This window comes from Orcinus orca, chromosome 11 (genome assembly GCF_937001465.1).
Source record: "Orcinus orca chromosome 11, mOrcOrc1.1, whole genome shotgun sequence".
Taxonomy (NCBI): domain Eukaryota; kingdom Metazoa; phylum Chordata; class Mammalia; order Artiodactyla; family Delphinidae; genus Orcinus; species Orcinus orca.
Window position 1 is genome coordinate 40,920,799 of NC_064569.1, and position 17,017 is coordinate 40,937,815.

Genomic DNA, 17,017 nt, shown 5'->3' on the forward strand with positions numbered 1-17,017 from the left:
CTTCTTTGATAGATAGATCATCTGTTACAAAACTACAATAAAAAATACTTAATGGTGATACTTTAGAAGCACTACCATGAAAGTCAAGATTATGATGAGGATGCTTACTGTCTATCACTGTTTCTATTCAGCATTGTACTTAATATTATAGCTAGCATAATTAGGGGAAAGAGAATGAGCTATATGAATTGCATACAAAGGAAGAAAAACATTAATATTTGTAGACAGTATGATAGTCTGTGTTGAAAATACAAGAGAATCTACAAATTTAAACAAATAGGAATTTAGCAAGATTGCTGAATACAGGATAAACATATAAATATCAATAGCATATGTCTCTAGTTTATGATAATGGTGGAGTTAACTTGGTCAGATTAACCCTCCCAAAGATAGAAATAACTACATTTGAAAAATGAAATGCAATAGGTGACATTTGTGTGTTTGTGACTTTGTGTCTGAGGACATCCCCATAACTCCAAATAGCTTAAGTGGTAGAGAGCCACACCCTATTGGCTTAAGGTGTAAAAGGACAGAGTCTCAGGTTGGCAGAGCAGCCAGAGAGTAGTTAGGTGAGAAATCTATGCAGGGAGAAAGCCTCAGAAGATGTAAGTCCCCAAATCTGCATATAGAATCTGTCAGAATCTTTGACTAAAAGCTAAACTAAATTATGTGGAGAAAAACCCAGAGTTCCTGGTGAAACAGAGCATCAGCTAGAAGCTGAAAGAGTTAAGCAGAGATTTCAGCCATTGTCCATGACAGAGGAAAACGAGATGGGAAGTTAAGCCCTCTCAAATTAACTGCCTTCTGGAATAAAAATCACTCTGTAAAAGAGTATAATCCATCCCAATGATAAAACTACTAGAAACCTGAAGAAACAGAAAAATATGACTCATACCTAAGGAAAAAGAAAATCAGTCGATAGATACCAACTGCAAGATCACTCAGATGTTACAATTGGTAGTCAAGAGCTTTAAATCAGCCATTTTATATATATATATATATATATACACACACACACACACATACATACATACATACTGGGACTTAAAGGGAAATATACACAAATGGATAAACAGATAGGGAATCTAGCAGAGAAATAGGAACTATAAAAAAGAATCAAATGGAAATTCTAGGACTGAAAAGTACAATATTGAAATGAAAAATTGAGGAACTTAATGAGCTTAACAACAGATTGAAGATGGTATAATAAAGAATAAATGGGGCTTCCCTGGGTGGCGCAGTGGTTGAGAATCTGCCTGCCAATGCAGGGGACACAGGTTCGAGCCCTGGTCCGGGAAGATCCCACATGCCGCGGAGCAACTAAGCCCATGCGCCACAACTACTGAGCCCACATGCCACAACTTCTGAAGCCCACGCTCCTAGAGCCTGTGCTCTGCAGCAAAAGCCACCGCAATAAGAAGCCCATGCACCGCAACAAAGAGTAGCCCCTGCTCTCCACAACTAGAGAAAGGCTGCGTGCAGCAACAAAGACCCAACACAGCCAAAAATAAATAAATAAAATAAATTTATTTTTTTAAAAAAAGAATAAGTGGACTTGATGACTGATTATCAGTCTGAAGAACAAAGAGAAAAAAGACTGAAGAAAAAAATAATGAAGAAAGCTTTAGAGTCCTTTGGAGTTCCAGGTGGGAAAGAGAATGGGACATAAAAAAATATGTGCAGAGGACTTCCCTGGCAGTCTAGTGGTTAAGACTCTGTGCTCCCAATGCAGGAGGCATGGGTTCACTCCCTGGTCAGGGAAATAAGATCCCGCATGCCACACGGTGCGGCCAAAAAAATAAAATTAAAAAATGTGCAGAAATAGTGGCAAAGCTCCCCATATTTGGAAAGACATATATTTACAAACTGAAGAAACTCCAGGAACCCCAAGTGGTATATAGAAAACCACACTTAAACATGATCAAGGGCAAACAGCTAAACTTCAATAAAGCAAAAGTCTTAAAAGTAGCCAAGGGGCAGTGACACATTATATACAGGAGAACAATGATACAATTAATAGCCAACTTCTCATTAGTAATAACAGAAGCCACAAGAACAAACACAGAATGATATATTTAGAGTGCTGGAAGGAAAAAAAAAAGCTATCCAGTTCTATAACTCATCAGACTATCCTTCAAATATGAAGGTGAAACCTCAATCCGATAAAGACCATCTATAAAAACAAATTCACTGCTTACACCACACTTAATAGTGAAAAACAGGATGATTTCTCCCTAAGGTTGGGAACAAGGCAAGAAAGTCTGTTCTTACCACTTTTATTCAACATTGAATAAAAGGCAATTAGGCAAGGAAAAGAAACAAAAGGCATCCAGATTGAACAAGAAAAATTAAGGCTATCTCTAGTCCCAGATGAAATGACTTGTATATATGAAATCCTAAGGAATACACACACCCAAACTATTAAACAAGTTCAGCAAGGTTGCAGAATACAAGATCAATAAAAAAGATATTATTTCTATTTACTAGCCACGAACATTCCAAAAATGAAATTTAAAAACCAATTCTAGGACTTCCCTGATGGCTCAGTGGTTAAGAATCTGCCTGCCAATGAAGGGGACACAGGTTCGAGCACTGGTCTGGGAAGATCCCACATGCCGTGGAGGAACGAAGCCCATGCACCACGACCACTGAGCCTGCACTCTAGAGCCCGCGAGCCACAACTACTGGAGCCTACATGCCACAACTACTGGAGCCCACATGCCACAACTACTGGAGCCTACATGCCACAACTACTGGAGCGCACATGCCTAGAGCCCGTGCTCCACAACAAGAGAAGCCAGCAAGATGAGAAGCCTGCACACTGCAACAAAGAGTGGCCCCTGCTCGCTGCAACTAGAGAAAGCCCACGCGCAGCAATGAAGACCCAACGCAGCCAAAAATAAATAAATAAAATTTTTTAAAAATTCTATTTAAAATAGCATCAAAAGGAATAAAATATTACTTATTATAACCAAAGTACAAACTTGTATACTAAAAACTATGAAATCATTGATAGAAACTAAAGACCTAAACAAACGGAAGTTCATCCCCATGTTCATGGATTGGAAGATTTATTATTGTTAGGATGGCAATATTCCCCAAATTGATCTACAGATTCAATGCAATCTCTATCAAAATCCCAGCTGACTATTTTGCAGAAATGGATAGAGTGATCCTAGAATTCATCTGGAAATGTAAGGGACTCAGAGTAGTCAAAACAATCTTGGAAGAGAATAATTAAGTTGGAGTACTTACACATCCATATTTCAAAACCTACTACAAAGCTATAATAAGGAGAGTGTGATACTGGCATAAGGATAGACCTATCAATCAGTGGAATAGAATTGAAAGTCCAGAAATGGGAAAACCTCTGAAACTGTCCCCAACCCAGCCAAGTTAATAAAACAATAACAATATTAATATTGCATCTCAGGGGGGAATGGTGGAGATTAGTGCCATTCATAAGAATGTCAGATTCAGAGGCGTTGGTCCTTGTTTAAATTCACCAGTCTGGTCCCTGCAGAAATTCTTGGATCCTGGGGGATGGCAGTGCACTACTGCAAATTCAACCAGATAGTAGACCCAATTATAGCTGTTGTACTTGTATCTTTGCTAGATCAGATTAATAAGGTCTCAGGTACATGGTATGTAGCCATTGATTTGACAAATGTGTCTTTTTGTATTCCAATGAAGAAAGAAAATCAGTTCTCATAACAAGGAAAATAATTTGCAACTATGTGTGGTGATGGATAGTAACTAGACTTATTGTGGTGATCATTTTGTAATATACACATATATTGAATCTGAAAACTAACATAATGCTATATGTCAATTATATCTAATTTTTTTTTAATTTTTTAAAGAATCAGAAGTAGTTCACATTCACATAGAAGGGACAGGAACATACATTTATAGCTTTGCCCCAGAATTACATTACCTGACATCACTCTGATCAGACAGACAGAACAAGAAGTGGTTAGTACGCTGAAGGTCTTGGTAAGCTGCACGCAATCCAGAGGATGGGAAATAAACTCTATGAAAGATTCAGAGGTCTAGTGGTCAGGGGCGTGCTGACATATCCCCTAAGACAGAAAAAAAACAAATGACTGCATCTTGCATCCCCTTTCTCAAAGAAGGAAGCACACTCTTTGGTAAGCAGGCCTCTTCAGGTTCTGGGGACAGTACATTCTATGCCTAGTAATAATGCCCATGAAAAAGTAATACCAGGTGACAGCTTTAAGTCAGGCGTGGAGTCATATGATATTGCAGATTCCGTGGAGGTGACAGTCGTGGAAAAAGAAGCAGTGGGAAGTTTATGGCAAGACCCAGCAGGAGAATCACAATGCAAGCTATTGAAATCCAGGAGCAAGAATATGCCAGTTGTAGTAGAGAATTGTAAGCCTTTTGAAAATAGCGACTGGTGTGCTACTGGGCCATGATAGAGATGGAAAACTTGACCAGGGGACCCCAAGTGACTATGCATCTGGAACTGGCCATCATTGGCTGGATTCTGTCAAATGCACCAAGTTGTAAAGTCAGATGGGCCCAACACCAAGACGACATAAGACAGGAACATTACACCTAGGACCAAGCCTAAGCAGAATCAGAGGACACAAGCACTATGCGTGCAGAGACAACCCAGAACCCACTGTTACCCACTGCAGTTGCACCTAAGTGTTCTTCACTCAGCTCACACCTATGGCCATAGTGGTGCATGGGGGTGGCTCCAGCTGAAGCAGGTGTAAAAAGCCTGTTTGGCTATGGGTGGGTTCTGACCCTTTTCAGGGGTAACTTTGAAAGGCAGTTGCAGTGGAAATCTTCCCAATTGGCAGATATTAATGTGATCACCCATTTTGTGTGGAAGGAGAAGTGGCTCAAAGTGAGAATATATATGAACTCATGGGCAGTGGCAAATGGCCTGGCCAGTTGGTCAGTGTCTTAAAAGGAAAAAGACTGGAAGATTGGCTGCAACAAGGTCTGCAGTAGAGGTATATGGATGGATATAGGGGAGGGAAGACAGATGATGAAGATCTTTGCTTCATATATCAATGCCCATGAAAAAGAATTCACCATGGAGGAGACACTGAACATCCTAATAGACAGAATGACTTGGCTGGCTGATGTCAGCCACATACTGGCCATCTCAGTATCGGCACGATAAGCACATGAATGGAATAGATACAGTGGTAGAGATGGAGGCTATGCCCAATGGCACGGACTCCCACTTACCAAGGCTGACGTAGCTACTGCTGTCTCTGAATCTTCACGTAAATATTGACAGAGACCAACACTGAGCTCCCAAGGTGGCACTATTTATTTAGGAGACTAATTGGCCACTTGATAGTAAGTTGACAACACTAGGCTTCCTCCATCCTAGAAGGGCTAGTGATTTGTTCTCATGTGAATAGACTTACCTTTTCTGGATAAGAATTTGACCATCCTGCCCTCTGAGCCTCCCTCAGCATCACTACCTGGGGGCTTACAAAGGGGCATGATACTTGCAGGCTGCTCTGACCAACATAAAGAAGTTTCCTCCAGGAAGCCGAATTTCATTTCCAAGCTGTCTTGCTACAACTCTGTCATCATAATCTTGAAGGTAAATAACTTGATTGCATACACTCCAACTAGCACAATAACTAGTACTTGTCCATTGCAGGATTTTTCTAGTGGAACCAGCTAGGAGTCTACTGCAATTCACAATGCAAGAAATAGTGATAGGTTGGATTTAGGGGATAGTGGTGAGGTACACAGAAAGGGAGGAGGTCACATGGAAATAATTTCTCCTGTATCCAGGTGTATTAGTTAGGATTCTAGAAATAATAGCAATCAAAGTAAGCCAGTTTAAATAGAAAAGTGCTATTCATTAGAATGACAAAGGGTGGCTCATGGAACCTAAGGGCTGAGGCAGGCAGCAGGTTCTAGAACTGGGGCCTACAAAGCCACTGGGTAGCTCTCAGCTCATCTGCGTCATTCACAGATGGAAGAGGCTCATTACAAAGCTCCTAAGCTTTAGGATCATTTAACTAGAGAAAGACTAATTTTTGTCCAAAGACAAATTTCCATAGGGGAGACTCTGATGGCCCAGCTTGGGTCAGGTGCCCGCTGTTGGTAAGATATGGATGACTGTGAGAAGTTTCCATAAAAAGGAGGAGGGATAGATGGACAGCCCTGTAGTTGTCCACTACTCCAAGGGCCTCACAGACTAGCTCTAGGAGTTCAATTCAAGCATAGTTAAGATGAAGCAGCAAAGTTTCAGAGCTAAGTTATCTGGGACAACTCTGTTTTAGGAGTGTTAGCTGAAACAGTACGATTGTAGTTCATACAATTCCTGCAGGCATTTAGGACCTATCCGTATTTAGGTTTTTAATTTTTGTATTTATTTTTTAATTTTTGGCTGCATTGGGTCTTTGTTGCTGCACGTGGGCTTTCTCTAGTTGCGGTAAGCGGGGGCTACTCTTCATTGCAGTGCACGGGCTTCTCACTGTGGTGGCTTCTCTTGTTGCTGAGCATAGGCTCTAGGCGGCATGGGCTTCAGTAGTTGTGGCACGCAGGCCCTGGAGCGTACGGGCTTCAGTAGCTGGGGCTCGCGGGCTGTAGAGCACAGGCTCAGTAGTTGTGGTGCACAGGCTTAGTTGCTCCGTGGCACATGGGAACTTCCCAGACCAGGGACTGAACCCATGTCCCCTGCATTGGCAGGCAGATTCTTAACCACTGCGCCACCAGGGAAGTCCCCTTAGTTAGGTTTTCCTGCGAGTTTAGACTTGAGTACTGAAAAAGGACAAAACAAAAAAAAAAAAATTAAGCCTATTTTTAGACCACAAAGCCTACATTTACTAGCTTTAAATAATTTCTGCCTTTTGAGAGCTACCCTGTTCCAGATACTGTTTCACAGCTCTCAAGTCCTCCACTCCAGTTCAGTCCTCTTGTTAACCCATGAGGCTTCTCAGGGTGTGCAGCCAATTCATGTTTTTAGCTAAGTTTCCAGCAGTTATATTGCAGTATCTTCCATACTAATATCCAACATTTATTTAGTGCTTACTCTGTGTCAGGCATTGGCTCTAACTTTACAGGTGTTAAACTCATCCAATCTACAAAACTCCATGGGATAGGTAGTATTGTTAAACCCATTTCATTATAATGTCCCTCTCTCCTAACTAGAAAACAGTACTGCAGGAGAGCCCATGAGGTGTCACCACTGGCTTGACCAGTTTATTTTAAAAGTTACCTTTGAAAGGTAATTGAAAGTTAAATTTCTTTGTTTCACTCTACTTCCTCCCTTCTGAAGTCAAAGAACTGTCCATCTGGTTTTTAAAACTCTTACTATTTGGATAGAACTATGTGCATCATAACCAATACTTTTTTTTTTCTTCATCTTCAGTTATTCCTCAAGTTGCAGAAGAGTAGTAGGTACAGCTTGTGACACTTCTATGAGAAACAAGGCCAGTGGAAATACTTGTGAGTGGCAGTGTTGCACAGCATAATATTTGATTTAGACTTAAGATACTTTATGGGTGGAAGAGGAACTAAAGAAGGAGCAGTCCATTAACATTTTGAAGGTTTCAGTAATTTAGTTTCTTTTGATGGTTGACGTTTTTCAGTCTCCCCATCCCTCTTGTCCTGATCAACATTTGTTAAGCATTCTGTCTTCTAAGGAAGAAACAACTGAACAAGAAAAGAACAATAAACTTAGAACCAGTCTCCCAGCCATTAATATTCTGGATTCTAGAACGACTGTCGCTGGACTTTGTTAATCATGAAAGGCCGACGTCTGAGAATCTCTTCTCCACACCTTACTTTTATAGGGCACTTTGCTTTTCTGTGATATATGACATTTTGATTCTTTAAATAATGTTGGGATATGGGATGAGTATTACACTTTTCCCAACTTTGATAAGAAGAGACACTTAAGAGAGGCTGGGTGATTTGCCTAATCAAAAATGTAAAGTAAGGGCAGTTGCCTATTGTAGGTTTTAATAGGTAGTCAATGAACGACAACTGATAAACATTAGTGAGTTCTTAGGACAGTCGGGCAGAGTAACTCTTGAGCTTTAAATCACATCATCTGGCCCTAAAGGTCAAACCAGGAACGGCTCTATCCACTCAATCAGTTTTACTTGGAGATCTCAAACTAGTAAAATTTCAGAAAAATTCTTGAACTTTCTATCAAGAGCAAACTGAAAGGTTTATCATTTGTTGTTTATTATCACTAGAAAGCCATCAAAGATTTTGCAAGGAAATGAATAAAGAAAAAAAATCAGAATGATGCATAATCCCTTCTCCATAAAGGTAGACACACATTAAAAAATATTTTTTTAAGTTTCTGTAATGTATTAAAATGACGGTGTGATTTTATTTTACGACACTCGATCGTACGTAACTTTTTTCTAGTTTAAAAGCTGGGGTAAATCTGTGCTTCAGCGTGACACACTTAAGTCCCACTAACACACTAACCCTACGAGTACCATGTGGGTGTGGCTTTTTAATCCTTTCACGTGTGTTGAAAGATACAACTCTTAACGCAGATTTCCGGGATTAACATTAGTCTGGGTGGTAAGAAAAGCTGAGGACAAGCCTTCAAGCTTCAAGTCACTCTGTCTACAAGAGGCGGGCAGGTCAGGCGTGGGTCAAGGCCGGGGAGGACTACACCTCTAGGCCACAGCAAGTAGGGGCTGAGCGCGACGCCCCAACCGAAGAAAACTGCCCCACACCGAGCGGTCTCCTGACACCCCGAGCAGGTGCCGGCCTCCGAAAACACGTGTGGGAGCAGTGAGGACAGAGCTCCTGAAGTAAAAAGGAACCGCAGGTAACTGTTACGCCCCGCTCTCGCCAGAATATCACCTCCGCGATACTAACTCGCCACACCGGAGTGCCCCGACACAAGATGGCGGCGCGTCACGTGCGCAACGCGGTGACGTAGGACGGCGGCTCGCAAGGAGGGACGGCCCTAACCTCACCCCCCACGCTTAGTTACTCAGTTTTGCCCCCGTTCCCTCCCCCGCCCCCGGCCTGGTGTAGATCATGCCGCCAGTGGCGGCCCTGACTGCCGAGGAAACGGTAGCCTAGGACAGTTAGCTGTTACGTGACACTGATTCTCCCCGCCCCGCCTGACCCCCGAGAAGGAGGCACGTCCCCGCCAAGTGAGGGGGTGGGGAAGTGGGTAGTGAATTCGGATCCACCTGGGAGGGGGGAGTGGAAGTTCCCACCCCGGACTGCGGCGAGGCGGCAGCCACAGGTAAGCAGGGGGCGGGGGTGGGACGGGCTCCCGTGTCCCCGGGCAAGGGGAGGGCGGGGGGACGCGGCGCCGGCGGGGACGCCAAGCCGGGTTGCGCGCCTGGTGGGGGTCGCGCGGGGCGGCCAAGGTGGGGGAGGGGCGCGGAGGGCGCGCGGCGGAAGGGGGAGGGGCTGCTCGCGGTTCCGGTTCCCCTGCCTTGGCGCCCGGTGCCCCTTCAGTCGACGGTCTCCTCCTTCCTCCCTCTCGCCTGCTGCCCCCCCCAATGAAAAATAAACCGAAGACCTCCTGCCGCAGGGTGGCTTTCGCCTCTGAAGCCGCCGCTCTGTGGCCCAAGGCGAGCGCCCTCCGTCGAAGGTCTCGGGGTTGGGGCGGGAGCCGCGGGGAGGGCGGCGTGGCCTTGGCCTCCGCGCGTCTTCCGCCGAGCGCGGCCCGCGACCGGTTATCTCCGCCCGGGACCCCGCAGAGCGCGCCGGGCGCCCTCGGGGTGCGGGGCTCAGGACGCTCGCTGTGTGGGCAGAGCCAGCCCTTATCCGCTGGGAGCTTCCAGTCGAGTGGGGAGACGTAGAATAATCACACACACCCTAAATAATCACGGAAAGGTGCAGCCGGCAGGCGAGGAAGGGGAGTGTGGAGTGACAGAGCTCGTCTGTTTACCCCCGGACAGACGATCAAACTGAGCAAACGTTCTCTTTGATTTTCTCCTGTATCACGAAAGTAAGCATGGTATTTCATAGCGTCAACTACGCCGTGGAGCGTCCCCCTTGATCTCTTTACAGTTATTGTAGATGTTAATCACTAGTTGTTTTGTCAGCTTTTGAGGCGTAATGGGCTAAAATAGTCATTGGGAGCCTTTACGTTTCTGAGGCTTATTCAGCATAGATTTGGCAAGCATCTGTCAAACTGGCCTCGTTTGTGGTTAAGAGTTTGTACACTATGTTTGCTTATGTTCGCAAAATTCGTTTTATCCTGAAAATTTCATTACCAGCAGAAATATGCAGTTTTATTAAAATGCTGTTTTTCCTATAGACTTTATAATATGCAGTTTACTCGGTGTCTCAATTAGAATCACTACTGTGTTGCTAAGACGAGTATGTTAGGTCTGTTATTTGCAGTTGTCCTTTAAGGTTCGGCTTCGTCTGTGCTACATCTGTGCAGTACTACTGTATCACCAGTAGGTGGCAGTACCTTCAAAAAATGCTTTTTTTTTTTTCACATGTCATCCCATTTATTTATACTAATGAATTTTCAGCTCTAAAGTAGGGTGTTGTGCCTGAATTTTCCTGTTCCTAAAGCTAGGCTGGAGTAATTGTCTAAAGATATTTTGTTAACCATTATTTCTATCAGTTTTAAGTAGGTAAACCCAACTAAACACATTGATTTATTCACCAGTAGTTAAGTGCAAGGTATTATATTGGGAACAGGAAGTGGTCTTTGACTCCCTAGAGCTTGCATTCTGGTAGAGAGACAGAAAACAGGCCATTACTATACTGTGATAATAAGTGCCATGAAAGGTGGGGGAAGCATGTGCTGTGGGGATGCAGCCAAAGCTTCTAGACCAGTCTAAAGGAGTCATGAAAGTTTGCCTGGAACTATAACTTATAGGAATAGGCCGCTTGAAGAGGAATAGTGTTTCTGGCAGACGGAATAGCATACATGAAAGCCTGAAGGTGAGAGAAAGCAGCGCAGGCACATTTGAAGATCTGAAACAAATTCAGTATGACTAATAGCAATTTTGAGGGGAGATTGTGAGTTAAGTTGTGGAAATGTTGAGCAAGAGACTTCTTGCCCACAGGCTTCTATATCATCTGTAGGTGGAGAAACTTAAGACCCTCTTCATTCATCAGATGAGAAAACTATATTTGTTGATGTTTACTATTTTACTGCATACGTGACAGTCTGCTGGGCACAGAGCATACATTCACAAGATAGAGGCCCTGTTCTTAGGCATCTTAAGACTGGCGAAAACAGACATGCCTATAAACACAGTTCAGAATGTTAAGTAACCTCATTAGAAATATCTGCAAGGCACAGTGGAACAAGCATTAAGGAAGGAAGGACCTAGAGCAGTTGGGAACATAATGTTTGGGATGAAACTTTGAAAATGAGGAGTTTGCCAGGTGGACGAGTTGGGGATGTGAAGGTATTCTTGGAAGAGGGACAGCGTGGAATGAAAGAACATGGATTTTGGCTTAAAACAGTTCTGGCTTCAGATCTTGCATTCACATCTTACTGTGAGATCCACAGAAATGGCAATTCCTTTGATCCTCAGTTTACACATCTCTAAAATAGGGAATCCAAAAACATAATAATAAAGAATCCAGGTGATGATATATAAAGAACTCTTAGTTTAGTGCCTAGCATATGTTCCTTTCTTAACAAGCTTTCTTAAAGTGCCATGCCTTTACTTTAACATTCTTCATATGTCAGCAGGATCGCAGCCTGCTGTGATTTAGCTCCCCAAATTCATTCCCATTGATGGTACTTTTTTTTTCTTCTTTCAGTCTGTTTATTTTATTCATTTGAAATCCAGTTCGATTCTTTTTTTTTTTTTTTTGCCACGCTGCGTGGCTTGCAAGATTTTAGTTCCCCAAACAGGGATTGAACCCTGGGGCCATGGCGGTGAAAGCACCGAGTCCTAACCACTGGACTGCCAGGGAACTACCCCATTGATGGTACTTTTGAAGCTGTGTTTCACTGCCCACTTGTGATTCTGCCCAACTTGGGATTGTTTCATGTTAAGCTTCCATCTGCTGCCTTGGGCTTACTTTATTTTTACAGAAAATGTATGCATAAAATTCTGTGTTGAGCAAGTTTTTAACAGATTGTTAATCTTAACCTTAATTTTAGGAATAATAGCTTTAAAAAGTAAGCAAATAAAGGTTACACATTCTGATAACGTCACTAAAAAACTATGTATTGTTAATAATGAGCCGAAGGTATAAAGGCTGCTTTCATTTTGGAAAAAAAACTGATTGGTTAATTCCTCTTTTAAAAAATCATAGAGGGCTTCCCTGGTGGCGCAGTGGTTGAGAGTCCGCCTGCCGATGCAGGGGACGCGGGTTCGTGCCCCGGTCCGGGAAGATCCCACATGCCACGGAGCGGCTGGGCCCGTGAGCCATGGCTGCTGAGCCTGCGCGTCCGGAGCCTGTGCTCTGCAACGGGAGAGGCCACAACAGTGGGAGGCCCGAGTACCGCAAAAAAAAAAAAACAAAACAGAAAATAGACTGTCTTCTTTTCTGTAGGAAATATAGTTGTAGTAATTGTCCAAAGTGTTATTTGCTGACTGTAGTGGCTTTTACTATGAAATGTCAGATGTTTTGTTGATGATGTTAGTTTCCATTAGATATAAAATTTCTTAATAATATTCTTATGGGGGAAAATCAGTGAGTCACAGTGAAACAGAAAAGTATCATTTTCAGTAATTTAACAAGGTATTATAAAATCTTTTATAGTTTCTTTCAGTGCTTTAGCACTACATCTTTTTTTTTTCTCTCTGCTCTATATTCTTATGTCTTCTGAAATGGAGTGTTTAAAAAGGCATTTTCAGTAGCGATACTATGTAGAAAGTATAAAATTCCATCTTTGATGCTGTCTGTATGTTCAGTCTTTGGAATTACACTTCTCTTAGTGTAGATTAAAAATCACTGCACTCTTCCTAAAGAAGGGACTATATATAGCTTAAAAGCAGTTCAAGCAGTTCCCTTAAAAGCAGTTCAAACAAGGGGAACACTAGATGAACTTGTCAAAATTTAAAGTTTTAAAATCATAGTTACTGGAAACATTTGTATCAAAATGAAAGAAATAAAATTTATATGAAGAAATAATATAGGGTAATAAGGAAAACACAAGATCTGATAGATGGATGGACAACTAATATGAACAGAGAGCTCACATAACTAATAGAGAATTAAAGAAATGTAAAACAATGTACCATTTTCCATCTATCAGGTTAGTCATGACTAAAAAATTCACTGGACTTCCCTGGCGGTCCAGTGGTTAAGACTTCACCTTCCAATGCAATGGGTGCAGGTTCGATCCCTGGTCAGGGACCTAAGATCCCATATACCTCGGGGCCAAAAAACCAAAACATAAGAAGCAATACTGTAACAAATTCAATAAAGACTTTAAAAAAAAACCCTGAATTCTTAAAAAAAAAAAAAAATTCCCATTGCTTTCTCATGTGCTTCTGGTGGACTGTAATTCTTTCAGAAAACCTTAAATATTCATTCTCCTTAACCAAGTAATTCTCATTTTTAGAATATATCCTATGGAAATAATTTTAATTACAGAAAAAGCTTTATATGCTAAACATATTAATCTCAGTATTGTTTTGTTTGGTAAAAAAATGTGAATTATGTACATTCACTGGATGGAATATTATGTAGCATTTAAATATGTTTCTATTTGAAACCTAGAAAATATTTGTGATAAATGAAAACAGGATACAAAATTGTACGTACAGTATGTTTATGATTTTTTAAAAGTTGTGGAAAGAGAAGACTGAAAAGAAATTAGACAATATTATAATTAAGTTTTTATCATCCTTTCTCTTTCTGTTCTATATTTTCCATGTTAGAAAAAAAGGCTCATGACATATTTAGAGGGAAAAGCATTAGAAGCACTTTATGTTTGAGGTGATTTTATACCTTTTCTCAATGGCTAAAAACAGTAGCATCAATCCAGAGTTAAGAATGAATTTATTTTCTGCTGTCCAAAACGGGAAAAAAAAAGAGAAGAAAGAATATGCAGGCTTAAACTTCACAATTATTAAATTAATGATGCTAAGGGCTAAGTACCTAGTTACCCCCTCTCTCTCTAAAAATTCTTTGAATTGTGGTAAAATACACATAAAATAAAATTTACTATCATAACCATTTTGAAGTATACAATTCAGTAGTGTTAAGTACATTACATTATTGTGGTGCCAATATACAGAACTTTTTCATACCCATTAAACAACTACCCATCTCCCCTCCCTCCAGTCCCTATTAAGCACCATTCTACTGTTTCTATCGGTTTGACTACTAAGTACCTTAAATAAGTGAAAGCATTCAGAATTTGTCTTTTTGTGACTGGTTTATTTTACTTAACGTATGTCCACAAAGTTCATTCATGTTGTCACATGTGTCACAATTTCCTTTCCTTTCTTTTTAAAGCTGAATAATATGCCATTGTATATGTATATCACATTTTGTTTATTCGTTCATCCACTGATGAATATTTGAGTTGCTTCCACCTTTTGGCTATTGTTAATAATTCTCCTATGCACATAGGTGTACGAATATCTCTGTAAGACCCTGCTTTCAATTCTTTTGGATATACACCCCAAAATGGGATTGCTGGATCGTATAGTAATTCTATCTTTAATTTTTTGGGTTACCACCATATTGTTCTCCATAGTGACCGCACCATTCTACACTCCCAACCAACAGTGCACAAATGTTTCAGTTTCTCCACATCGTTGCTAACACTTACTTTCTGTTTTTTTTAAAAAAAATATTAGCCATCCTAATGGGTGTGAGGTGATATCTTAATGTAGTTTTGATTTGCATTTCCCTAATAATTAGTGAAATTGAGCATCTTTTCATTTGTTTGCTGGCCGGCCCTCTCTCTTTTTATGTCTTTTCACATAATTAGAAAAACCTTAAATTCTACCCTAATCTTTTACCAGCCTCTTTCTACGTAGTTCTCCTATTTGACATATTCCATCTCTCATAACCCATTTATTCTCATTCTTACCCAGCCTACATGTCCTGCAATTGATTATCTAGATCATCTAGATCTTCAGAAACTCCTTAGTTATGGTTTCATTTATTTATTTATTCTGTTCAACCTTTGCTCAATAAGTTCTCTATATTAAACTATGTATGCAATTAGAAACTGTTCCCTAGGGGACTTCCCTGGCAGTCCAGTGGTTAAGACTCCGCACTTCCACTGCAGGGGGCACAGGTTCAATCCCTGGTCGGGAACTAAGATCCCACATGTTGCAGGCCAAAGAAAGAAAAGAAAAGAAAAACTGTTCCGTAGACTGTAGAAAAGAATGCTTGGGCTTCCCTGGTGGTTAAGAATCCGCCTGCCAATGCAGGGGACACAGGTTCGAGCCCTGGTCCGGGAAGATCCCACATGCCATGGAGCAACTAAACCCGTGCGCCACAACTACTGAGCCTGCGCTCTAGAGCCTGTGCTCCGCAACAAGAGAAGCCACCACAATGAGAAGCTCGCGCACCGCAACGAAGAGTAGCACCCGCTTGCTGCAACTAGAGAAAGCCCGCACGCAGCAACGAAGACCCAAGAAAGCCAAAAATAAATTAAAAAATTTTTATTTTAATTTAAAGGAAAGAAAAAAGAAAAGAATGCTTGTGTTCCTGCACAGAAGACTATCTTATGTATACCTTTATTAAATTTAAACATGTTCATGTGGATCAAAATTCAAAAAATTTAAAGGAAAATCTCTTTTCTCTCTCTGTACCGTAGCTACCAATTCTCTTCCGTGGAGGTAACCAAGTTACCAATTTTTAAGCAACTATAGAGTATACTATCCATATTATATATCCATATCCATTATATATCCATAACTATCTGTAGCACTTTTTATTTTCCATTTTAAAAGCTCTTATCATAGGTCACTACACACCCAGAGCGAAGGTGTGGAAACATGAGTCTGGATAAATTGAGCTCAGCCCTTAGTATAGAAAAGCCTGTTTTGTTCCTCTTAAAAAGTATGCATGTTAAGAAAATAAATGTCTTAAGATTTTTTGAAAATGAAGTTAGAAAGCATCTTTTAACTTTTTTTTTCCCCTTACAGTTGATTATGGAAGATTCTCACAAGAATAACGCTTCAGAGACAGCACCTCAGTCTGGTTCAACAGTTCAGGGAGCTCATATTTCTCATATTCCTCAACAGGTAAGGCAGGAACGAGCCAAAACATTGAACCAGTTAGGAATATTTGTTATGCAGATTAAGCTGTTGTTGCAGATCACCAATTACTAACGTTCAAAAAAAGAACCAAGCAAAAGAGAAAAAAACCCCTGTAAGATGTTGAAATGTATGGAAGGAAGGAATTATCTGATTTAAATATCTTGTCAAGATCATTCAGTTTTATTTTCTGTTATAACATATTTAGTGTTTTAACATGTATATACTTCTCAAAACTTGGGGAGGTAGAGTTCATTTTATGCGGTACATGATTATTTTAGGTTTTTTTTCAGACTAATTTTGTTGCTGCATAAGACAAATGAAAAATTATTTGCCCCTTTGGGCTGACTTGAAATAGAGACTAATAGTTTCAGGAGGCAGACCATCTTCAATTCAACAGATGTATTGTGGATATAAAAGAAATATTTTTGCTGAACTGGAAAATAGGCATATTCATTAGAGAATTTAAATTGACAGACATGCATATTGCAGAACTGATGATATTTTTAAAATTTCAAGTTGTCTGATCCATGCACCTGACCCACTTCAGGGAAAACAACTGAAACTATGTATTGCCAGTGACAGGATTTGAACTTTCAAGTAAAAATTAGAATTTTGGATAACTTGTATTCACCATCATGAACTTGACAGCTTCCCAGTAGCTACCAACTTTTTCGTTACAAAATTGTGTTACAAAATCACGCATGGTATAAGATCCATTCAGAATGCGAGATACACCAATGGATTTTAATGTTAACAGAATACACAGAGTTCAAATTGTACATTGCAGACAACCTTTAAGAAACTGCAACCTGTCAAGTTTTAATGTGGTTTCAAAGGAGAATATCCATAGTTATCTGGAAAAACAA

The 17,017-nt window shown here is 40.8% G+C and overlaps 1 protein-coding gene across 12 annotated transcripts in view; it reads left to right on the forward strand.

Annotated features, from left to right (window-relative positions):
- The first annotated feature begins 8,613 nt into the window (after positions 1 to 8,613).
- The window catches only part of ATF1 (activating transcription factor 1), a 54,789-nt gene continuing 46,385 nt past the window's right edge, over positions 8,614 to 17,017 (forward strand). For 2 of the 12 annotated variants that reach the window (XM_033436300.2, XM_004274329.4), the window contains exons 1-2: positions 8,984 to 9,232; positions 16,038 to 16,136. In XM_033436300.2, coding sequence (XP_033292191.1) covers positions 16,044 to 16,136 — 93 coding nt within the window. In that variant the 5' untranslated portion in view covers positions 8,984 to 9,232; positions 16,038 to 16,043. The other 10 variants (XR_004485567.2, XM_033436305.2, XM_033436297.2 and 7 more) reach the window with 7 other exon arrangements.